Source organism: Mustelus asterias, unplaced genomic scaffold (assembly GCF_964213995.1).
Source record: "Mustelus asterias unplaced genomic scaffold, sMusAst1.hap1.1 HAP1_SCAFFOLD_2127, whole genome shotgun sequence".
Lineage (NCBI taxonomy): Eukaryota > Metazoa > Chordata > Chondrichthyes > Carcharhiniformes > Triakidae > Mustelus > Mustelus asterias.
In genome coordinates, this window is record NW_027592072.1 from 5,462 (window position 1) to 29,816 (window position 24,355).

The 24,355-nt window shown below is 46.9% G+C and overlaps 1 protein-coding gene across 2 annotated transcripts in view; it reads right to left on the reverse strand.

Annotated features, from left to right (window-relative positions):
* Positions 1-6,308: 6,308 nt before the first annotated feature.
* The window catches only part of LOC144489314 (tumor necrosis factor receptor superfamily member 5-like), a 47,191-nt gene continuing 29,144 nt past the window's right edge, over positions 6,309-24,355 (reverse strand). The window contains exons 7-11 of one of the 2 annotated variants that reach the window (XR_013496964.1): positions 22,349-22,533; positions 21,378-21,403; positions 19,331-19,466; positions 11,141-11,979; positions 10,017-11,005 (exon numbers count right to left, since the gene is read on the reverse strand). Coding sequence is in view for 1 of the 2 variants with exons in the window: in XM_078207198.1 (XP_078063324.1) it covers positions 11,930-11,979; positions 19,331-19,466; positions 21,378-21,403; positions 22,349-22,533 (397 nt within the window). In the remaining variant the exon portion in view is untranslated. Of the gene's footprint in view, positions 11,980-19,330; positions 19,467-21,377; positions 21,404-22,348; positions 22,534-24,355 lie in introns of both variants that reach the window. The other variant, XM_078207198.1, reaches the window with a different exon arrangement.

Sequence of the window (24,355 nt, forward strand, 5' to 3'; positions counted from 1 at the left end):
AGTCTCAGATACAGGAGGGTGATATGCCTGAACCCCCGCACCCCCCCCCCAACCCCCAGCAACAGAGGGAAGATGAATTCAGAAGTTTTGTGCTCAAGTAGGCTTCCCCAAGCAGATGAAATTCAAATCCTCACCGAATTACTTACATTGCTGCAAAGGACAATGCCCTCCAGACGGCCAGAGTCTAAGGCCGGAATGCTCCAGTCATTCACATCCTGCTACGGCTGCCAGTGAGAATGGAGAATTTGGCACTTAACCAAATCTCCGCTCCCAGCAGCGGGACTGGAGAATCCCAGCTGCGGGTGAGATCGGTGATGCAATATCAATCGAGTCAAGACTAGTTGTGAGCAAGACAAATAGGCTTTTATTAGCAAGAACTTGGAGCCATCCCTGTCGGAGATCTGGTCTGTACTGAAGGCAAGGGGGAGGAGCCACCGCCTTTATACCCGGACCAGGGGGAGGAGACTTGGGCGGAACCGACAGGGATGTGCCACATATACAGGTACTGAGAAATACTAACTGCGGGGGTTAACCATTACAGATAACAGTGGTTTACCACATTCACCACCTGTTTAAAAAAAAGAGTCCGTCGGGGGTGAGACAGAGTGAACAATATTTACAATATTTACAGATTTAGTCTATCCAGAGGCTTGCTCTTCTGCTGCGATCGCCGTAGTGCCGCTTCCGACGTGGTTTCAGGTCGCGGTGTCGTTTCGAGCGCCGGAACGTAGCTGTCATCCGTGGTCTCGTCCGCCCATCGGGTGCGTGGTGATGACTCCTGGGGCTCAGGCGAGCTGTACACGGGGGCGAGAGGAGTGAGTAGTGGTTCTGACATGGTAGGGACAAAGTCAGGGGTTGGGGGTGAGGAGCTGGGGGCTATAGAGGTCTCCGAGTCACCTGCGGGCGCTCGGTCACGGATAGATACTGTGTCCTCCTGCCCGTTGGGGTACAGCACGTAGGCGTACTGGGGGTTGGTATGAAGGAGTTGTACCCTCTCGACCAGGGGGTCAGACTTACGGGTCCTGGCATGCTTCCGAAGCAGGACAGGGCCCGGGTATGCCAGCCACGACGGTAGTGAAGTCCCTGAGAAAGACTTCCTGGGGAACACGAACATCCGTTTGTGAGGGGTGGCATTGGTTGCTGTGCATAGGAGGGACCTAATGGCGTGTCGTGCCTCCAGTAGGACCTCTTGCCAGCGGGTGACTGGAAGGCCTTTAGATCGTAGTGCTAGTAAAACGGTCTTCCAGACAGCGGCATTCTCTCTCTCCACCTGTCCGTTACCCCGGGGGTTGTAGCTAGTAGTCCTACTTGAGGCTATGCCTTTGGAGAGCAGGTACTGTCGTAGTTCCTCACCCATGGAAGAGGATCCCCGGTCACTATGGATATAGCTGGGGTAACCAAACAGAGTGAAGAGGCTGCGCAGGGCCCTAATGACTGTGGCCGAGGACATATCTGGGCAGGAAATTGCAAAGGGGAAACGTGAGTACTCGTCAATGACATTGAGGAAGTATATGTTGTGATCAGATGAGGGGAGGGGGCCTTTGAAGTCGATGCTGAGGTGTTCAAAGGGGCGGGTGGCTTTTATGAGGTGTGCCCTGTCTGGCCGGTAGAAGTGCGGCTTGCATTCCGCGCAGACCTGACAGTTCCAAGTTATGGATCTGACATCCTCAACTGAGTAGGGCAGGTTTCGGGCTCTAATGAAGTGGAAAAACCTGGTGACCCCCAGGTGGCAGAGGTCGTTGTGAAGAGCCTGTAACCGGTCCACCTGTGCACTGGCGCATGTTCCACGGGACAGGGGGTCAGGTGGCTCATTGAGCTTCCTGGGCCGATACAAGATATCGTAATTGTAGGTGGAGAGTTCGATCCTCCACCGTAATATCTTGTCGTTCTTGATCTTGCCCCGCTGCGTGTCGTTGGACATGAAGGCAACGGATCGTTGGTCTGTGAGTAGGGTGAACCGTTTACCAGCTAAATAGTGGCGCAAGTGCCGCACAGCTTCCACTATGGCTTGGGCCTCCTTTTCGACAGAGGAGTGTCGAGTTTCGGGGCCTTGGAGGGTTTGTGAAAAGAAGGCCACGGGTCTGCCCGCCTGGTTAAGGGTGGCGGCTAGGACGAAATCAGACGCATCGCTCTCCACCTGGAACGGGATGGATTCGTCTACAGCGTGCATCGTGGCTTTCGCGATGTCAGCTTTGATGCGGTCGAAGGCCAGACGGGCCTCTGCCGTCAGGGGAAAAAGGGTGGATTTTATGAGCGGACGGGCTTTATCCGCATAGTTGGGGACCCACTGTGCATAGTACGAGAAGAAACCCAGGCATTTTCTCAGTGCTTTGAGGCTAGTGGGGAGGAGAAGTTCCAGGAGGGGACGCATACGGTCGGGATCGGGGCCGAGGACCCCATTCTCCACTACGTACCCGAGGATGGCGATGCGCTGTGTACTGAACCCGCACTTCTCCTTATTGTAGGTCAGGTTAAGGAAACTAGCCGTGTGCAGGAATTTGTGGAGGTTGGCATCGTGGTCCTGCTGGTCATGGCCACAGATGGTGACGTTATCCAGGTACAGGAAGGTAGCCGGCAGCCCGTTCTGGTCTACCATTCGGTCCATTTCGCGCTGGAAGACTGAGACCCCGTTGGTGACGCCAAAAGGGACCCTAAGGAAGTGGTAAAGGTGACCAGCCGCCTTGAACGCCGTATATTGGCGGTCCTCCGGGTGGATAGGGAGCTGGTGGTACGCCGACTTCAAGTCAATGGTGGAGAACACCCGATATTGTGCAATCTGATTGACCATGTCAGATATGCGGGGAAGGGGGTACGCATCCAGCTGCTTATATCAGTTAATGGTCTGACTGTAGTCAATGACCATTCTGTGTTTCTCCCCGGACTTAACGACTACCACTTGTGCTCGCTAGGGGCTGGTACTGGCCTCGATGATCCCTTCTCTGAGGAGCCGCTGGACTTCGGACCTGATAAAGGCCCTGTCTCCAGCATTATACCGCCTGCTCTTGGTGGCGATGGGCTTGCAGTCGTGAGTGAGATTCGCAAACAAGGAGGGAGGGGCGATCTTAAGAGTCGAGAGACTGCAGGTGATGCGCGGTGGGCAATTTAGACGCTGCTGATTGCAGACGGAGAGTGGGGGAAAAGGCCCATTATACTATATAGTGACACTCTTCAGATGGGTCATGAAGTCTAGCCCCAGGAGTACGGAAGCGCAGAGGTGTGGCAACACGAGGAGCCTGAAGTTATCGTATACTGTGCCCCTCACCTTCAGGGTCACCACGCAGCAGCCGAGGACATTCACGGAGCGGGATTGCGATGCCATGGAGATCATCTGCTTGACGGGCCACACGGAAAAGGCGTATCGGCGCACCGTATCAGGGTGAATGAAGCTCTCCGTACTCCCGCTGTCAAACAAACAATGCTCCCTGTGCCCGTTTACCTCAATGTCCATCACGGACTCGGCGAGACAATGAGGCTTCGCCTGGTCCAGGGTTACCGATGCCACCGTTGAATCCTGCAGATAGCCGTAGGGGGCTGATGAGGTAGGAGATGGCGGCCCCTGCTGGTCACTCGCGGCCGTTGTCGTACAAGATGGCGGCCCCCGTGGGTTGCCGACGGCCGATGATGTCATCCAAGATGGCGGCCCCCGCGATTCACACGCAGCCGGAGTCGTCCAAGATGGCGGCCCTGCGGGTCGCACGCGGCCAGGGTCATCCAAGATGGCGTCCCCACGGGTCGCACGCAGCCGGGGGCGTCCAAGAGGGCGGCCCCCGTGGGTCACACGCGGCACTCGTGGATTTGGGGGTAGACTTACGGCAGGCCTTGGCGTAGTGCCCCTTCTTCCCACACGCGGAGCAGAACGACTCCCTCACCGGGCAGCGTTGTCGGGGGTGCTTACCCAGGCCGCAGAAGTAACATTCACCTGGCTGCCGTCTGCGTGTAGCGAGGAGGTGTCTCGCATAGACTTCATTAGGCCGTTTATTATACAGGCCCTTTAACAGTTCGATAGCAGGCGTGTAATTTTCCGCATCTCGGATCGTAGCGTATACTACATCGCCTACCCAGCCGCGGAGCACCCGTAGTTTGTCAGCATCTGTACTGATGGCAGTGGAGGCTTCGATGTAATCCTCGAAGCATTGCAGCCAGTGGTCAAACGTGTTTGACGCTCCAGCAGCTCGCGGGTCCAGATTCAGCCTTTCGGGTTTTAGTAACTGCTCCATTCTTCAAAAAAAACTTGCTAATAAAATTGATGCACTATCAATCGAGTCAAGACTAGTTGTGAACAAGACAAATAGGCTTTTATTAGCAAGAACCTGGAGCCATCCCTGTTGGTGATCTGGTCTGTACTGAAGGCAAGGGGGAGGAGCCACCGCCTTTATACCCGGACCAGGGGGAGGAGACTTGGGCGGAACCGACAGGGATGTGTCAAATATACAGGTCCTGAGAAATACTAACTACGGTGGTTAACCACTACAGACAACAGTGGTTTACCACAATCAGAGAATTCAGCCCCAAAACTGAAAACAAAGATGCAGCAAAAACTGTCATTTCCACCTGCTGATTGTGCGGTTGAATTTGCGATGTGAATTAAAGTATGCCTCTGTACTACCAAGTTTCCCAATCATTCCTTCGTCTGATCGCATTAAAAAAAAATGCAAACAGAAAAAAATTAATTATTAAATTAAACATTTAATTCCTGCAAAGGGCGGGGGGAGGGGGGGGGGGGAGAGAGATGGGGGGGTGGGGGGGGAGGTGTGCGAAAGTCGAGACATGAAAGATAAAAAAATACATTCCTGGATTATTTTATAAAGTCATTTTCTTTTCTCTGTGTTGTTAAAAATGGAAACTTGCTGAGCTAACAACATGTCCCCAGCCGATCACCTGATGCCTTGCAACAATTTGAAAATAACAGTGGTCGTGAGGATGGGGAGTCTGGTCCGGCCAGCACCAAATAAAGGAAATCCATTGCAGGTCCTAACCTCCCATAATGATGCTAATGGCCGAAGCATGAGCAGTCCCAACACCACGGGTTCGACAAAGAGAGCGGCAGTTAATTAACCCGACACCAGCGTCTCCCAAAACAAAAGGAATCCCGACTCCAACGGGCGGCCCGGTAGCACAGTGGTTATCTCTGCTGTCTTATAGCGCCAAGGACCCAGGTTCAATTCCAGCCTCGTGTGTGTGTGTGTGTGTTTTGCATGTTCTCCGTGTCTGTGTGGGTTTCCTCCGGGTGCTCCAGTTCCCTCCCACAGTCCAAAGATTTGTGGATTAGGCGGATTGGCCGTGCTAAATTGCTCCTTAGTGTCAGGGGGACTAGCTCGGGTAAATGCATTGGGTTATGGGGATAGGGCCTGGGTGGGATTGTGGTCGGTGCAGACTTGATGGGCCGAATGGCCTCCTTCTGCACTGTAGGATTCTATGATTCAATTAAACTTCAAGATTCCAGTCATCCTGTAACAACATTGAGGAGGTATATCACATGACCTCCCCCAAGCTGCACTGTGATCTTGTCTGTTGGAACTCAATTGCAGTAGTTCATGTCTGATTTCCAACGTGTACAGAACTCCACGCACCAGCCTGTGGTGTCTACTATCAAGCCAGTGCCAGCAGAAAGAACTCTGATCCTAACACCATAGAATCCCTAGTGTAGAAGTGGCCATTCGGCCCATTGATTCTGCACCGACTCCCTGACAGAGTATCTTACCCAGGCCCTCTGCCCACCCCTATCCCCATAAGCCCACACATTTCCCATGGCTAATCCATCTAACCTACACATCTTGGGGAACTAAGCAGTAATTCAGCACGTGCAATCCACCTAACCTGCACATCTTTGGACTGTCGGAGGAAACCGGAGCATCTGGAAGAAACCCACACAGACACTGGAAGAATGAGCAGATGGATAGTCATCCAAGGCTGGAATTGAACCCGGGTCCCTGGAGCTGTGAGGAAGCAGTGCTAACCATTGTGCCACTGTGCCGACCCTCATCAAACATCCAACTACTGGAACTTTGGAACACATGCCTCCTGACTGAATCATTCTATGTGCCTTCTCATGTTGTGCAAGTCTCAATCAGAAAAGCCGAATCATTCTGTGACCAATCAACCTCCCCTCGGAAAGAACATTCCAGTTGACTTCTGATTCTGGACTGTAAAACCCCTACTTGTAGTTTATCATGCTCTGAACCCTCTTCCTTATTCCCTTATTTATTGTGTGTGTGTAAAAGGGGTGGACATTAGGAAAATCCTGTCGTGTGAGAGTGCAAAAATAAACAAAACCTTTTATTTCATCTTAGCTCAAGTTTGCTGAGCAAGTTACGTCTGGAGGATTGGAACCTTTCCAAATTTAAGAGTTGGGAAAAACAGAATAAAAAAACCCCTGTTTATGGATGGGTCGAGAGTGGGAAAATCAGCAGTTTAAATTGACCTCCCTACTGTCAGTGACAGCATCCTGTAATTATAGCACTTTTTATACTCTGTAGTGAAATGTAAATGCTTCTAGGACACTTCAAGTGGGTGGAACTATTAGATTTCAAGTGGGAAGTAACATTAATTTTTTTGCTTTGTTTACCTTCTAGAACCATCAGGACTCTGCAACGATGCATTTGTATCAAATCACCAGTGACCTCAGTATTCAGTGACCCTATTTTAACTCATCAGCCCCATTAAAGGGTAATTAGGAATTTGTAACAGGCTGGCCTTGCCAACAATATTCACATCCCATGAAAGAATAAATGTTAGAAACATTCTTGAAAATTAACATGACCCAGACAGCAGCAAAAATAAAACAGCAATAAAGTAACGTAGTAATATTCAGTATTATTCTTAAAAAACATCCTGTAATACATAATATAAACAGCAGATCTGCTTTTTCTCACTCATACAATTTACACTTGGTGCGATGATCCACCTCTCCACTGCCTGTGACTGCTATAGTGAAGATCACAGCAGGAAGTCAGTCCAGCACAGGAAGACTCCCCCCTGACCACACTGTGACTCCTGTCCACACTGTACTCTAGTCTAATCACTCTTCTTTCAGCAACTGATGACTGTCCCAGCATCAGGTAGAATTTCTTTCTCAGAATCTTTACCCGAAAATGTGTAATGAAACACCTTGCTTCTGTTAATGGTGGTTAAACTAATTAATGCTAATAATGCAAGGTGATGCATTTTGGTAGATTGAACCAGGCAGCACTTACTCAGTTAATACTGAGGGAGGTGGGGGAGGGGCCGGGGAGAGTTATAGAACAAAGAGGGGTATAGGTTCATAGCTGCTTGAAAGTGGAGTCACAGGTGGACAGAGTGGTGAAGAAGGCATTCGACATGCTTGGTTTCACCGGTCAGAACATTGAATACAGGAGTTGGAATGCCTTGTTGAAGTTGTACAAGACATTGGTGAGGCCACACTTGGAATACTGTGTGCAATTCTGGTCACCCTATTATAGAAAGGATATTATTAAACTAGAAAGAGTGCAGGAAAGATTTACTAGGATGCTACCGGGACTTGATAGTTTGAGTTATAAGGAGAGGCTGGATAGACTGGGACTTTTTTCTCGAGAGCATAGGAGGCTGAGGGGTGATCTTAGAGGTCTATAAAATAATGAGGGGCACAGATCAGCTAGATAGTCAATATTGTGGCCAAACGGGCCACCTAAAATGGCGATTTGCAAAGCACTCTGGGACAAATGGGCAAGAACTAAATCGACAGGCTGCAGTTTAAAGACAGAGACAAACAGGCTGCAACCCTGATGAGTGAATAAACAGGATATGTTTCATCTCCAGGATGAAAGAGACTTTCTGGTCACCCTGGGTTGTTTACCAGACATGAGGGCGCCGTGGCCCCTTGTTTGGGGGAAAGGTGTGAACTCTATGTGCCTCCAGCACCTACAGGCATGGCTGTTGGGTATACACCCAGAGATCGGTGTGGCAGCACCTGATTGGACTCTTATCGATCAGGGTGATCAAGTCCTGATCGATTGATTAGCAATGGCCAAAAAGGGGCGTGAAACCCAACGGGGTATAAAGGGTGCTGCGCAACCAGGAATCTCTCTCTCTGATCCCACGAACGAGCTACAACAACGGTGAACATCACCAGCGACGACCAGCACGAGGAGAGCCACCACACCCGAGAAGGAAGGAAGACCAGAGCCAGAGTGCCAGACCAGACTTACGCAGAGGACGACCGAGACCAGCGCACAGATAAAGGCCAATATCTCCTTGAGTACTCGCCAGTCACGCAAAGTTAAGTCAAGGTCTTGTATTGGACTTGAACTCTAGTATTTTCCTGTAAGATAACTTATTGTTGGTTAGGTGGGTGATTATTGATTGTGTGGGTTTAAATAAATATTGGTTGTACTAATAAGACATCTACTCATGGTTATTTGTCCACCGTATAAGGGTTAAAACAGACTGTGCGGCAGATAAGAGTCAACAATATCTTTTCCCAAAGGTAGGGGAGTCTAAAACTAGAGGGCATAGGCTTAAGGTGAGAGGGGAAAGATACAAAATTGTCCGGAGGGGCAATTTATTCACACAGAGGGTGGTGAGTGTCTGGAACAAGCTGCCAGAGGCAGTAGTAGAGGCGGGTACAATTTTGTCTTTTAAAAAGCAGTTAGATAGTTACATGGGTACGATGGGTATAGAGGGATATGGGCCAAATGCGGGCAATTGGGATTAGCTTAGGGGTTTTAAAAAAAAAAGGGCGGCATGGACAAGTTGGACTGAAGGGCCTGTTTCCATGCTGTAAACCTCTATGACATGCTTGGTTTCATTGGTCAGAATGTTGAAGTGGAGATGCCGGCGTTGGACTGGGGTAAACACAGTAAGACACAGACATCAAGTTTCTACAAAGATGACATCGACACCGCAAACTGCCGGCTCCAAGTGGAGAGGATCGCCAAGAAGATCGCGCATATCGACACAGACATCAAGTTTCTACAAAGATGACTTTAACCTGGTGTTGTTAAACTTCTTACAGAACGTTGAATACAGGATTTGGGATGTCTTGTTGAATTTGTACAAGCCACTGGTAAGGCCAGACTTGGAATACATAGAACATAGAACAGTACAGCACAGAACAGGCCCTTCAGCTCACGATGTTGTGCCGAGCTTTATCTGAAACCAAGATCAAGCTATCCCACTCCCTATCATCCTGGTGTGCTCCATGTGCCTATCAATAACCGCTTAAATGTTCCTAAAGTGTCTGACTCCACTATCACTGCAGGCAGTCCATTCCACACCCCAACCACTCTCTGCGTAAAGAACCTACCTCTGATATCCTTCCTATATCTCCCACCATGAACCCTATAGTTATACCCCCTTGTAACAGCTCCATCCACCCGAGGAAATAGTCTTTGAACGTTCACTCTATTTATCCCCTTCATCATTTTATAAACCTCTATTAAGTCTCCCTCAGCCTCCTCCGCTCCAGAGAGAACAGCCCCAGCTCCCTCAACATTTCCTCATAAGACCTACCCTCCAAACCAGGCAGCATCCTGGTAAATCTCCTCTGCACTCTTTCTAGCGCTTCCACATCCTTCTTATAGTGAGGTGACCAGAACTACACACAATATTCCAAATGTGGTCTCACCAAGGTCCTGTACAGTTGCAGCATAACCCCACAGCTCTTAAACTCCAACCCCCTGTTAATAAAAGCTAACACACTATATGCCTTCTTCACAGCTCTATCCACTTGAGTGGCAACCTTTAGAGATCTGTGGATCTCTCTGTTCCTCCACAGTCTTCAGAACCCTACCTTTGACCCTGTAATCCACATTTAAATTAGTCCTACCAAAATGAATCACCTCACATTTATCAGGGTTAAACTCCATTTGCCATTTTTCAGCCCAGCTTTGCATCCTATCTATGTCTCTGCAGCTTACAACAGCCCTCCACCTCATCCACTACTCCACCAATCTTGGTGTCATCAGCAAATTTACTGATCCACCCTTCAGCCCCTCCTCTAAGTCATTAATAAAAATCACAAAGAGCAGAGGACCAAGCACTGATCCCTGTGGCACTCCGCTAGCAACCTGCCTCCAGTCCGAAAATTTTCCATCCACCACCACCCTCTGTCTTCGATCAGATAGCCAGTTACCTATCCAATCGACCAACTTTCCCTCTATCCCACACCTCCTTACTTTCATCATAAGCCGACCATGGGGGACCTTATCAAACGCCTTACTAAAATCCATGTATATGACATCAACTGCCCTACCTTCATCAACACACTTAGTTACCTCCTCAAAAAATTCAATCAAATTTGTGAGGCACGACTTGCCCTTCACGAATCCGTGCTGACTATCCCGGATTAATCCGCATATTTCTAAATGATCGTAAATCCCATCCCTAAGGACCTTTTCCATCAATTTACCAAAGTTCGGGTAAGGTTCTGGTCACCCTATTATAGAAAGGATATTAAACTAGAAAGAGTGCAGAAAAAATTTACACGGATGTTACCGGCACTTGATGGTTTGAGTTAGAAGGAGAGGCTGGATAGACTGGGACTTTTTTCTCTGGAGCGTAGGCGGCTTATGGATGATCTTATTGAGGTCTATAAAATAATGAGGGGCATAGATCAGCTAGATAGTCAATATCTTTTCCCAAAGGTAGGGGAGCCTAAAACTAGAGGGCACAGGTTTAAGGTAAGAGGGGACAGTTAAAGAGTCCAGAGGGGTAATTTTTTCACACAGAGGGTGGTGAGTGTCTGGAACAAGCTGCCAGAGGAGCAGTGGAGGCGAGTACAATTTTGTCTTTTAAAAAGCATTTAGACAGTTACATGGGTAAGATGGGTATAGAGGGATATGGGCCAAATGCAGACAATTGGGACTAGCTTAGGGGTTAAAAAAAGGGGCAGCATGGACAAGTTGAGCCAAAGGGCCTGTTTCCATGCTGCAAACATCTATGACTAATTACCCAGTAAGGTTTATAAATCAATGCAAAATATCGTAGATGCTGGAAATCTGAAACAAAAACACAAAATGCTGGAAAAACTTGGCAGGTCTGGCAGCACCTGTGGAGAGAGAAACAGTTAACGTTTTGAGTCCAAATGACCTCATAGAAAGGTCACTAAGGTTTATGATCCTATTGAGGTTTATCATTTTGTTAAGATAACATACGATGTTTTAAAAAAGAATCTGATTTTTACCCTTTGTTTGTAGTCTTTAAGAGTTGGTGTCCAGTTTTGAGAGAGGGTAGGATTGACTTGTTTGCAAAATCCTCTGACTCAGAACCAAGACTGCTATCATTTTTCGCAGAATGAACCAGCCGAATGCACTCGACATGTGTTCAAACGTCCTTTTAAAAGACTTCTTTTTCCAGACTTGACTCGCCATCAGGCGTTTGACACCAGATATGAATCTTCACAGTGGCTCATCCTTGCATTAAAGTGCATTGAGGTAAAAAAATTGTCTGTGTACAGCCCAACAATGAGCCCTTAAAACAAAAATTAAACACAATCTAACAGTTCCCTCTCCCCGCTCAGTAGGTTGAGAGTATGAGAGCCGGATCTTTTGCTGGATCCGAACTGTGGTTCAGTTGTGGTCATTCATGTTGCACGAAATATATTACATACAGCTCACACTTTCAATGTTTTGAAAGGTTATAACAAGCTCTGGCATTATAAAAGTAGAAACAAACTTGCTGCCTCTAATTCAGAATTTGAGACTGTCCGTGGTTTCAAAGTGCAGCTTGTATCTTTTACAATGCGATTGATCTGATATTGATATTGTCAATGAGTTTCTGTTCAGATGTATCCATTGTTAGAGGTTACACCGTGCTTCCTTGTTAATCTCGTTTGACAATCCTCTTGTCTTCCTGCACTGACTGTATTAAAGTGAATTTGGATCTGACAAGTCCAATGCATAAAACAGCCAGGCCAAACAGCCAAAGTGATCATTTAGTTCTTGAATCTATTTTCTTTTGGTGAGCCTGTGAACTAATTCCAGGTGAACTTTGACCCCCCCATTCCTGAATCAGAAGTTTCACCTAAAAAAAATACAGAAATGTCACTTTAGAATTACTGCTTAACTTTATGAAATGATGATACAGACTAAATGAAGAGTCTAAAGACCAATATGTACAGAACAGGAAAATAATTAAGTACTGAAACTGAACCAATTTGCATGTGGCTAGACAGACATGAAGCAATGGGCAGGTCCTTTAATACAATGGAGTTAATGGTCATGTGACAATCCATGCATGCACCTGGAATTACGGCAGTTTGGTCACTCTTGGTGTTTAGCAGTTGCAATTGTTGATTAATGAGTTTGTTGTGTTTCAGAGTCAACAGAATCTGAAAATAAAACTCGTTAATATCTAATTATCTGCCAGGACCAGTGTTCTGGTGGGTCTACCAGGGCAGCAGAGAGGGCCATAAAGAGTGAGAGCCATGGATAAGGTGAGGGAAGATGTGATAAGTTAACTGGACAGGGCAAGGCAGGTAAGCAAGGAAATAATAAGGGTAATGACAGCTTGGCAGGAAAGGGCAAAACGCTCACACTTCAGATTGTGCCAGCAGAGAGAGCCAGAGGTTGCAAAAATAGTGAAAAGATAGAAATAAAGGCTCTTATCTTAACGTGTATAGCAACTGTTAACAAAACAGAGGAGCTGTCAGCTCAAGTAGAAATAAATATGTGTAGGCACTACGGAGAAGTGGCTGCAAGGTGCCCAAGACTGGGATTCCTGGGACATTCAAAGGTATTTGGCATTCTGGTGAGATAGGAAGCTGGGAAAAGATGGTGGAGCAGCTCTGTTAATTAAGGGTGACGTTAGTACAGTAGTGAAAGATGACTTTAGTTCTAAAGATCAAGATGTAGAATCGGTTTGAATAGAGACAGGAAATAGCTGCAGTAAGAATTCACTTGTGGGAGTAGTTTACAGCTCCCCCGAAAACTACATGTAGGATGTGGTTTACAGGAAGAAATAGTGAGGGCTTCGGAGAAATGTATGGAAATAATCACAGGCGATTTCAATCTAGTTATAGATTGGATGAATCAGACTGGTTAGGGTTGCCTGGAAGATGAGTTCATGGAATGTTTTTGGGACAGTTTCTTACAGCAGCACATTCTAGCGCCAATCAGAGAACAGGTTATTCTAGATCTGGTAACGTGCAATGAAACAGATTACCTCATGGTAAAGGAGCCCCCAGGTTTAAGTGATCAGGACATGATTGAGTTTCATAATCAGTTTGAGGGAGAGAAGAGTGGTCTAAGACTAATGTTTTAAACTTAAATAAAGGACATTGTCAACTGGGAAATCAGATTAAGGAATAGATCAGTAGAGATGTAGTGGCAGACATTTGAGGTGCTATTTCATAACACTTAGCAAAGATACATTCTAGTGAGAAGGAAAGACTCTAGGAAAAGAATGCGTCATTTGTGGCAAACAAAGGAAGTTAAAGGTAGTTTAAAATTGAAAGAAAAGGAATGAAGATTAGTGGCAGGTCAGAAGATTGGACAGAATATAAGACAGTCAGGAATGACAAAAAGAATTGAGGCAAAAATTATAGAGTATGAAAGAAAGCTGGCTGGAAATATAAGAAAACAGTTAGTGTTTACAGGTATTTAGAAAGGAAAAGAGTAACTATAATGAGTGTTGATCCTCCAGAGAGTGAGTCTGGGGAATTAACAATGGGATATAAGGAAATGCTGGATACATTGAACAGATATTTTGTGTCTATCTTCATTACAGAAAACATAAATAACATCCCAGAAATAATTGTAAATCAAGAGCTGAAAGGGAAGGAGGAGCTTAAAGATTACAATTACCAGGTAAAGGGAACTGAGAAAATTGTTAGAACGAAAGATTGACAAGTCCCTGGGTCTGATGGTCTTCATCCTAGTGTGTTAAAAGAAGTGGCTGCTGAGACTGTAGATGCATTGGTTTCAATTTTCCAAAATTGCCAAGATTGTGGAAAGGTTTCATTAGATTGTAAAATAGTGAATGTGAATCCTCTATTCAAAAAGGAGGACAACAGAAAGCAGGAAACTACAGGCCAGTTAGCCTAACATCCATCACTGGGGAAATGCTAGACTCTATTATGAAGGAGGTTACAGTGGGGGCCCCATAGAATCACAATGCAATCAGGCAGAATCAACATGGTTTTGTGAAAGGGAAATCGTGTTCGAGTTCTTTGAGGTAGCAACAAGCTTTGGGAATTAAAGAGAACTCCCATCTTTATTTGGTCTGGTCTATATGCGTCTCCAGATCTACAATAACTGATTGACTCTTCATTGTCCTCTGAAATGACTGAGCAAACCACTCTTTTCAAGGGCAATAAAACATGGCCTCACCAACGATGCCCACATCCCATGAAAGGAACTTTTAAAAAACTCTGTGGCATAGAGGAATCCGGGTATACTGGTACATGAATCACAACAATGATAGCAAGTATTTATGAAGGCAAATGGAATGTTGTCATTTGTTGCAAGGGGAATGGAATGTAAAGTATGGAAGGAGAATTTTAGCATGGCCAATGCACCTAACCAGCAAGTCTTTCAGACCGCGGGAGGAAACTAGAGCACCTGGAGGAAACCCCCACAGATACGGGGAGAATGTGCAGACTCCGCACAGACAGTGATTTCAGCCTCTCCAGCAGGAATAGGCCCTGCCCCCTGAAATTTAATGATATTCACCCTGGTGACCTCTGCAATGCACAGAGTGTGGGAGATTCTTCTCTGAACTCCCACTGAAAAAACCAGTGTGAATTACTCCAGTTTTCACCCGAATTCGACACTTAGAATTTTTTTGAGAGAATTCTGCCCGGTATGTCCATAAGTAGTTACAATCAGTGGAGCCAAAATATTTCTTAAGAGGTTTTTATATTAACCTGTAAGTTGTTCTTGAAAGCATGTAACTCTGACTTTAAGGGAATAGTGAATCGTTAACATATCACGTTGTTTAGTGATCGGTATGGGATTCTGCATCATGAGTTGCAGAGAGCTGGCATAGAGAACATGGGCTGAATGGCCTTCTTCTGCAGTGTAACCTTTCTGATTCTAAAAGGATTTTTGAGTACAGAGGATCCACCAAAGGTAGTCACTTGCAAGTTCCTTCTGTTTGATCTGCAGAAAGTGAAACGACATGGACACCATAATCATAAAGGGTGTCAAAAACGATGCTTGGTGGGTTAACACACTGAAAGCTTTAGCACTGAAACACGTTGATCCAGACCCTTCCAGATTCAATGGGCTAGACTCTCCGACTTCTCCTGCAGCTGGGATTCTCCAGTCCCACTGAGCGCCAAATTCTCCATTCTCGCTGGCAGCACTGGCTGGGTGTGAATGGCCGAAGTATTCCAGTCAATGTGTCTGTACCTCTCGGCTTTTTGGCTAAAATCAAGTGTCAGATCGGGGTAATGCCTGTTCTTGTCAGCTTGGATCTAGTATGGCTCTTTTGTGGGGACCATGAATTAACTTCAATTTGAATTGTTTTTTGGAGTAAACAAGGAGATGGATTGAGGGTTTCCCACATTTCCCTGTCCACTCTACGACTGCCTTTGTAACTTGAGAAATGAATGACAAAAAAATGTCTGTACTATGTTTGCTGATCTTAGCTGGGACAACAATGGATCTACAAATGGCCTTAGTATTTCTCCCTCTGTCATCACCATGCATTAACCGTGGAAGGAAATGTGCACAGAGGAGGTCAACATAGGAACATAGAAGTTGGAGTCGGCCATTTGGCCCTTCAAACCTGCTCCAGCTTTCAATAAGATCGTAACTGATCTGGTTGTGGTCTCAGTCTACTTCCTGTCTGCAGCCCCCACCCCCATAACCCCCGACTCCCTTGCTTAACATCTACTCTGCCTTAAATAAATTCAAAAACACAGCCTCCACTGGCTGGGGAAATAAATTCCAGATCCCGACCATTTGGGAGAATATTTTCCCGTCATCTCGCTCTTAAACAGAGACATTTTCTTTTCCAAATCAGTCCCCTTGTTTTAGTCTCCCCTACAAGAGGAAACATCCTGTGTGAATCAACCCTATCAAGTCCACTCTGGGTCTTATGGCTGGAATTTTACCGCCTCACCCGTCCCGGAATCGGGGCGGGCGAGGCTCGCAGAACGGTATTCTCCATTGGCCTCAGGTGGGATTTTACGAGCGAGGCAAAACAAGGCACAAGTCAGGAGTGTGATCGAATACTCTCCACTTGCCTGGATGCCTGCAGCTCCAACAACACTCAAGAAACTTGACACCATCTCTCTGCATGGAGAGTTTGAGGAGCTAGGCATGAAATTAAACAACAGAACCTCCAAGGTTATAATCTCTTGCAAATTGGCATGGGGTACGTAAAATTAGAGAGATGAATAAATGGCTCAAAGTCTGATATGGAAGAAGTGGGTTTTGATTCATGGGGTACTGGGATCAGTACTTGGAAAAATGGGGGCTGCATTAAACGAAAACATACCGGGGTTGATCTTACCAAAAGAATTCTAAATCCAGGATGAGCGGGAAAACGGGAGAGGTTCAGATCTGTTTTTTGGGCAAGTTCAAAGCTGCTATCTTATGCACTCAGTGCATGAAAAATCAGCAGAAATGGTTTCTCACTGTAGGGCGAGGGGAGCGGGGCATAAGTCACCTGAATGTTGGCTGAGAGCAGCAGAGGGCGTCATTGCTGCTAGAGACCTGTGCATGCGCAGAGACCTGTTGCGCAGCCTCTGCTGCGCTCAGCCTGCCTCCAGAGCTCCCACAAAGTACATGCCTCACAAACACAGCCACCCCCCAGCTATGTGGGAGTCCGCAGCCTATTGTGACCCCTACCACCTGCCCAGACCGATTGCCCTCTCCCTCTCTTCCCCCATCCGTGATCGGTCGCTGACCCCCCGTACGATTGGTTACCCAACCCCCCCCACCAATGCCAGCCTTGATCATCCCCCTCCCTCCCTCCACTGATCCCATTGCAGAGTGGCAGCGTGTCCCCCCTCCCTCCCCATGCCTGGGTGTCAGGCTGGCACTGACCAAGGGGCACTCCCCCTTGCCCTGGACCGCCCGGGGAGGGTGGGGGGGCCTCAATGGCCTCCGGTTCTACCGGCAAGGCCTTCGTGATTGATCCACGTTGCTGGATTCATGTTGGAAGCCACAGAGGCAAATGAGTCTGGACGATAGCCTCCTGGGCTCATTAAATCTATGTAAAATACGTTTTAAATATATTTAAATAATTTATTCAGCCTCGCGCTGGAAGTGGATTCAAGGTTGACCTCGCCAAATATCCGGTACCGGTAAAGTTGCAAGAGGCGAGAAATTGATTTCTTGGCTCTCGCACAATCTTACCGTCTCGCCCTGCTCAGGGCGCAATGGTAAAATCGCCCCCACAATGTGGCAAAGAGAAGTGGTAAACAACAGGATTGGGAAAGTTTTAAGAACCAACAAATCTGGCCTCCTGGACATTTCCTGCCTCATAGAATTACTCGTGGTCCCACCAACAGGGACCAGGTGCCATGGCCATGTCATTGAAGCACCTGGGTGCTCGGCGGCAAGGTTGGGCAGTGCCCATCAGGCATTGTTAGCCTGGAACTACTCACCAGGCACACTGGCACTGCCCACTGGGCATCATAACTATGGCAGTCGTGCCAAGAAGATGGGCCTGAGTGGGGATGGGACAACAGGGCGTGAGGGAAGTGGGGAGCTCTGCATAAGAGGGAAGCACTTCAGAGGAAGGCAATGAGGGAGCTCTGCAAGGGATTGGGTATGCAAGCGGGGGGTGATTGGTAAAGGTGGGGTGTGAAAGGTGGATAATCGGCAAAAGGGGTGCGTGAGGGGAGGCTGCAGAGGGAATTGTGATGGGTGACTCATTGGGAGGGTCCCGATGCCCGCGACCCGTGTTGCCATGAGGGGTTACACTGTCGGTGATGATGGGGGGTTGGAGTCAATGTCCGTGGGGGAGGATTGGCAGGATATCTCCCAGTGCACCAGCTTCCCTGGTGAGCATAGGCTCTGCCACCTCCCCACCCCCACCAGCGTGAATCTCCCAGCTGCTAAAAAAAATTGACAGAATGTGGGAAGATTGCGCAGGGTAGCTCACTGGAAAACCTGGTTTCAGACTTTTATGACGCTTGGGGCGCGATCATACCGGCTCGCCACGCTGGTCGATCGGCATTGTAAGCCGGTAAGACAGGGTGGGAGGTGAAAAATCAGGTTCGCGCACAGTTTCTCGTCTTTCGCGATCTTAGCAGGACTGTTTTGCCGGCAAAATCAGCCTCGCACCCGATTTCAATCTCAATGACATGATTTACATGTCATTGACGAGTCTGATCTCCATTGTCCGGGCTCACTTATGTTGACCCCCCTCGGTTGCTGAGGTCCTCATTGGTGAAAATCACAGATGGTCCCCACCAACGGGGCCAGACGTGATGGTCTCGCTGATGGGAGTGGAGGCATTGAAGTTCCTGGGTGGTTGGGAGCAGGCCTGTATCCTGGCATTGCCCACCCTGGCAGTGCCAAGGAGCGGGGCCTGGGAGGAGGGGGTGGGGGGGGGTGGGGGGGTGGGAGGGGGATCTCTGCTGGGTGTGGGTTTCATCAGCTGGAGCAGCGATAGGGGGTGGGAGGTGGGTAGAACTCTGCAGATGTCTGTGGCGATGATGTTGGGGGGGGGGGCGGGGAGGACCGGAGGGGTCTCAGTACACTGTATACTGGGAGATTGGGGCCTGCAATGGCTCCCCTAGAGCTCAACAGCTGGCTTCACAGGTGAGCTGAGGCTCCACACCCCTACTGGCGAGAATTGCATGACAGCTCCTGTTACAGAGTGCCGTAAATTCCCGATACTTACCTTGTTGAAAAAAACAGCGAGAAAACCTGCCATTTTCACACCCGATCGACTATGAATTTTTTTGGAGAAAATTCTGCCTTTAGAATTTTTGGGAAGATTGCGCCCTTTCTATATTTTTAAGACAGAGCGAGTCAGATCCTTGATAAGCAAGGGGGTGAAAATTTATCGAGGGTAAGCAGGAATGTGAGGTTGAGGTTACAATCAGATCAGCCATGATCTTATTGAATGTCAGAACAGGATTGAAGGGCCGAGTGGCCGACTCCTGCTCCTAATTCGTATGTATGGTCATAGCATCAACTGTTTGGGGTCTGACTCCCACAAGTGACCTCTTCCTTTACCATTTCTTATCTCAACCAATCTGATTCTACATCTGGCTTCCCTGTTATGTAATCACTGCCCCTCCACCAATTAAACAATTTGCAGGTAAAAAATGGATATTTGTGCAAGGTACAGACACCAGAGGAACCGTAACCCAATCTGCATCACTGTGGGAGAGAAAAGCAGAAAAGGGGAGAGCCTGAGGGAAAATATGATACAATATAAATTCAGAAGGGAAGTGTGTTGTACTTACTATAATATGCTGCATCTGCTGTCACAATTTGCACAGAGGATCCTGCTGTTTGGTCCTTGTTTGAATTTTCTGTTTTCTCCCTGGAGCAGCCTGTTTTTTCCAACAAAGGCTGGTCGGCAGGTTGTGGACTTTGTCCCTAACATGAAAAAAAATGTTATTAAACTTGCAAATGTGGAAAGTCACATGTTGAAATTAATGGTTCACTTGTCCAAGTTAAACCTTCTGAATGTAACACTGAATGAAACAGGATATTTGTTCTATGCTCTGTATTAATTATCACTGTTAGTTTAGAAACACCACACGTAACCTTGAGAATTCTGATGTTTCCAGCTGGGAGATCAATCTCTCTGACACGAGTCGCCACACTCCGGCGCCTGTTCGGGTACACTGAGGGAGAATTTTGTATGGCCAATGCGCCTAACCAGCACGTCTTTTGGACTGTGGAAGGAAACCGGAGCAGCCGGAGGAAACCCACGCAAACACAGGGAAAACGTGCAGACTCATACAGACAGTGAACCAAGCCGGGAATCGAACCCGGTCCCTGGTGCTGTGATGCAGCAGTGCTAACCACTGTGCCACCTGACTCATCCTCTTTTCCCCGTATGCCCAGAGCTGATAATCCCTGTTAACATCTTTCCCCATAATCTGAAGTGTACATGACAAGCGTTTATCTTGACTATTTATGGCCAATTTTGATTTGAGCACTTCAAAGTTTACCATCATTCCATTAGCACAGTCACATCCTCTTAATCTGGAAAGCAGAAACAATTTCAAACTGTTCTTCTCCATAACTGTGATGACCCCCACGATCTGCGTGGGGAATCACTCATTGACCTCCAAGTTGGGCTTGTTGAATATGAGCTCCCTGGGGATTGGTAATGAGCCATCCAGGTGGAGCTCGTATACCAAGCCCTGTATAAAGCAAGACCCTGAGAGGGCCCATTAACCTTTTAGTCCCAATTGGGACCTGTGTGTTCACCACGGGCTTGTGGTTATTGTTTATTTTCATTTAGTGCAATAAAAGCATGGTTCCTTTACAGCTGACTCCTGGAATTATTGTATTGGCGATGAGGTACAAGGAACATTTTGGTAACACTGCTCATCAAAACTTGGTAAGCCTGTGTTGTTCAGTTTTGCAATGCCATTTTTTTGGGATGTTGGAACCATACGACGTGAGTATTGAGGACTGGCCACAATATGCTGAGAAAATGAGGTACTTCTTTTGAGCAAACAAAATAGAAGGAGCTACTCGGCAAAAGGTCATTCTGTTGACTGCGTGTGAGGCTGCAACATTCAGTATTATAAAAGCTCTGACATATCTGGAAACATCGGAGTCCAAGACCTTCGAAGAGCTAGTAGAAATGGTGGCAAGTCATTACGATCCTAAACCTTCCATGATCTTGCAACGGTACAGGTTCAATACAACTGCTAGATTTGCAGGGGAATCAGTGACGGAATTCCTGATGCGACTAAGAGAACTGGCAGAGCATTGCAAATATGGCACAGCATTACCAGAAATGCTGAGAGACCATTTAGTGTGCGGTACAGATGATCTAGCAACCCAAAGGAGACTTCTGACAGAGCCAAACCTAGATTTAAAACAAGCCATAGAACTGGCCTTAGCTTGGGAGAATGCGGATTAAGGGGCCCAAGAGATGCGAGGATCTTTGAATAGTAACATCCATAGGTTTGGGTGAGTCCCCTACCGCAGACCCAGGTCCCTGGTTGAACATACTTGTGAAACCCATCTTTGGGCAAGGAAAAACGGGCAAGCAAAGAAACCATGATATTCTGACACTGGCCAAGAGAGATTTCCAGTTTCGGGAGCAGCCAGCATACCAGCGCGGTGCATGCTGCCAGGGAGCCCGCCCCAAGCAAGTTACCAAAACAAACAGAGCGGAATCGAGATCTTGGACAGGAGAAAATACTAATATGATGCTAACTTTAAAATGATATTGGAATATGATTGTGGAATGTTTTGAGCTTTTAGGTTTGCAGATATTACGATTTTATATGCTTGACTATGTATATTAAAATGTTTATTTACCATTTCAGCCCGTCTGTGCTTGATATCTGTCAATAAAAGAAAAAAAAATAGAATAAGTGCTGTTAACTGGATGTGTTCAATTTTTGTCCCACTGTTTATTAACATGAAGGTGTTCATCTTAGCAAATAACACGCAGGTCTCCATTTTAACCTCCACTCATTGTACACAGCAATGGTTAAAATTACGCTGAGGTGACTTAACAGTCCGAGGTTGCATGGCACCTGCCTGCCACTATCTTGCCTTTGCCAAATTTGAAGGTAACCAAGGCTCTCAACTCCGCGCAGATTGGATTTAATTTACTGGTAGCCCAAAGTCTCAGCCCAAAGATGTCATAAAGCTGCCAAGTAATAAAGAAGCAGTCAGGAGGATACCTACACTGCTGGCAGCAAAGTATCAACGAGAAAATCTGAGCTCGGACTCCTTGTGGACCAGGAGGATCAGGAATGTCCCCATTACCCCCAAAAACCACTGCCCAGACTTTCTGAAGTGTACCCAACCGCTGTGGTACCATCAATTCCCATCTGCACTTTTCCCCATCCTGAATGAGCCTCTCCAAACCCCCTTCCCACTAATTGTCAGATACCAATCCCAGGATTTCTCTGCTGTGACCTCCTGCTGCCAAATTTCCACGCAGGTTTGATTCCAGTTTACAGTGTTGAAAAAGGGGATTGGTTTGGCTCAGTTGGCTGGACGGCTGGTTAGCGATACACAGCAACGCCAACAGTGTGGGTTTAATTCTCATACCGGCTGAGGTTATTCATGAAGGCTCCACCTTCTCAACCTTGCCCCTTGCCTGAGGTGTGGTGATCCTCAGGTTAAAATCACTCAGTAGAGAGAGCAGCCTATGGTCATCTGGGTCTCTGGCAACTTTTTTGTAAAAGAAGGAAAATTATTTGTAATCTAACTGAAAGAATTTGGAAAATCATCCTCGCACAGGAAGATGCACACAGTAACTCAAATGAATTACTCACCTATAGATTTTGATTGCTTCCCCTTTTTCTTGCAAAGATATAAAAGCACTGGACCAGCTATGATCAACAACACGGGCACGATAACAGCTGCAATTATAACGACGGTCCTACTCTTTTCTTCTTCACACACCGTGTCAGTTCTAGCAGTTCCGAGTGTGACCTGCTTTTGTTTGATTTCCTCACAACTGCGGAAAATGTCGAAAATATTAAATCAACACAAATATCTACTATAGTTGTTTATATAATTATAACTAATTTGTTACAATTAATCTCTTATTGAAATCTTATTCCAAGCCCAGTTGAGTCTGAATTCAATTTGCTATTACCATTGCAGGAAACGATTGAAGGCTGATCCATTTGATTTGACCAAAATAACTATTGGCCAGGGCACCTTGAATAACTCCCAAACCCCTCTTCCAAAGACTATAATGAGGTCTGTTATTTCATGACACACTCCAGCCTGATTGGAACGATATTGCTGTTCCTGCACTGACACAGAATCAAAATTCTGGGACTCCCTTCCTAATAGCACTGTGGGTGTTCATAAATCAGAAAGAGTGCAGTGGCTAAAAGGCAATAAATGCTGGCCTAGCCAGTGACACACAATTCTTGTAACAGAATTAAAAGAGTTTTATTGAAGTAAAACCTCAGAACTGAGCTCTGCCGAAGGATCGAACTGAAACACTAACTGGTCTTTTCTCTAAAATTTTAAAAATCTAGAAAAAGGAAAATTTTAGAGAAAAGACTAGATTAGTTAAAAATCTAGAAATGCCTACTCGTGATATCAGGTGAACACGAAAGGAGTCTGTCAGACACTTCTGTAACAGTTATTAACCATTAACATAGGAGGAAAGATGACTGAGGGTAGTAAATTGTAATTTACTATGAACAGGTTCATCAGGTCAAACCTGGACAAGGAAACCTCCTGCTGATTGCCACCTACTGCACCAACCGGTGCATCAGTCCTCCTCCATGTTGAACATTGCCTGGAAGCAGCAATGAGGGTGACAAGGACACGAAATGTTCTTGGGTGGGGGACTTCAATGTCCATCACCAGAAGTGGCTCTACTGATTCCAGAAGCACCAATGACTGAGCTGGCCAGGTCCTGAAGGACATTTCTGCTGAAGCCAGCAGCAGGGGGAATAAGGAAACCATCTAGAGGGAAATACTGACTTGGCCACACATTCACCAGTCTGGCTGTCACAGATGCACCTGTCGATGACAGTATCGGTAGCAGTAACCACCATATAGTGCGTGTGGAGACCAAGTATTGTCTTCGCATTGAGGACACCCTCTACTGTGTGGAACTGCCGTCGTGCTTATTGAGACAGACTTAGAACAGATCCAACAGCTCAAATGTGGTTATCTATGGAGGTGCTGTGGGCCATCAGCAGCAGCAGAATTGAATTCAATCACAATCTATAACCGCACGACCCAGCACATCCGCCACCCTACCATTACCATCAAGCCGGTGCCAAGGAGCACCAGGCAGTTCCATGGGCAGGGAAGAGGAGCCCACTGCGCACTCTGCGATGGGATCAGTGGGGAAGGGAGGGGGTGATCGGGAGGTGGCCAGTGCACAAGTGCCGATCTCCCCACTGACAGATTGGTGCATGCGCAGTGACCCGCTGAGCACTATGCTGCTGGCCTCTCCAGTGGGATGAGGCCCTGCCATCCCACGTTTTGGCGTGAATCTCTCCGTGGCACTCTGTGCATTACAGAGTGCTGGAGATTCATTAAACTAAGTATACCCAAAACAGGGGCAGGAAATTCTCCCATTTTCCCAACCATTGGGCACTTTTGTTTTGCAAGAATCCCAGCCATTGTATCCCTTTAATTTAGTTTATTCTGCCTTTTGAATTTATCCCTCAATTTGTTGGTATAGTTTATTGGTTACCCACAAGAAGCACAGAACAATTCCTGTAAGCAAAATCCTTTCACTTTGGGAAATAAACACCTTTCCTGGGTCAATTTTTCATTTTCAGGGTTCCGTTAGTCCTGTTGTG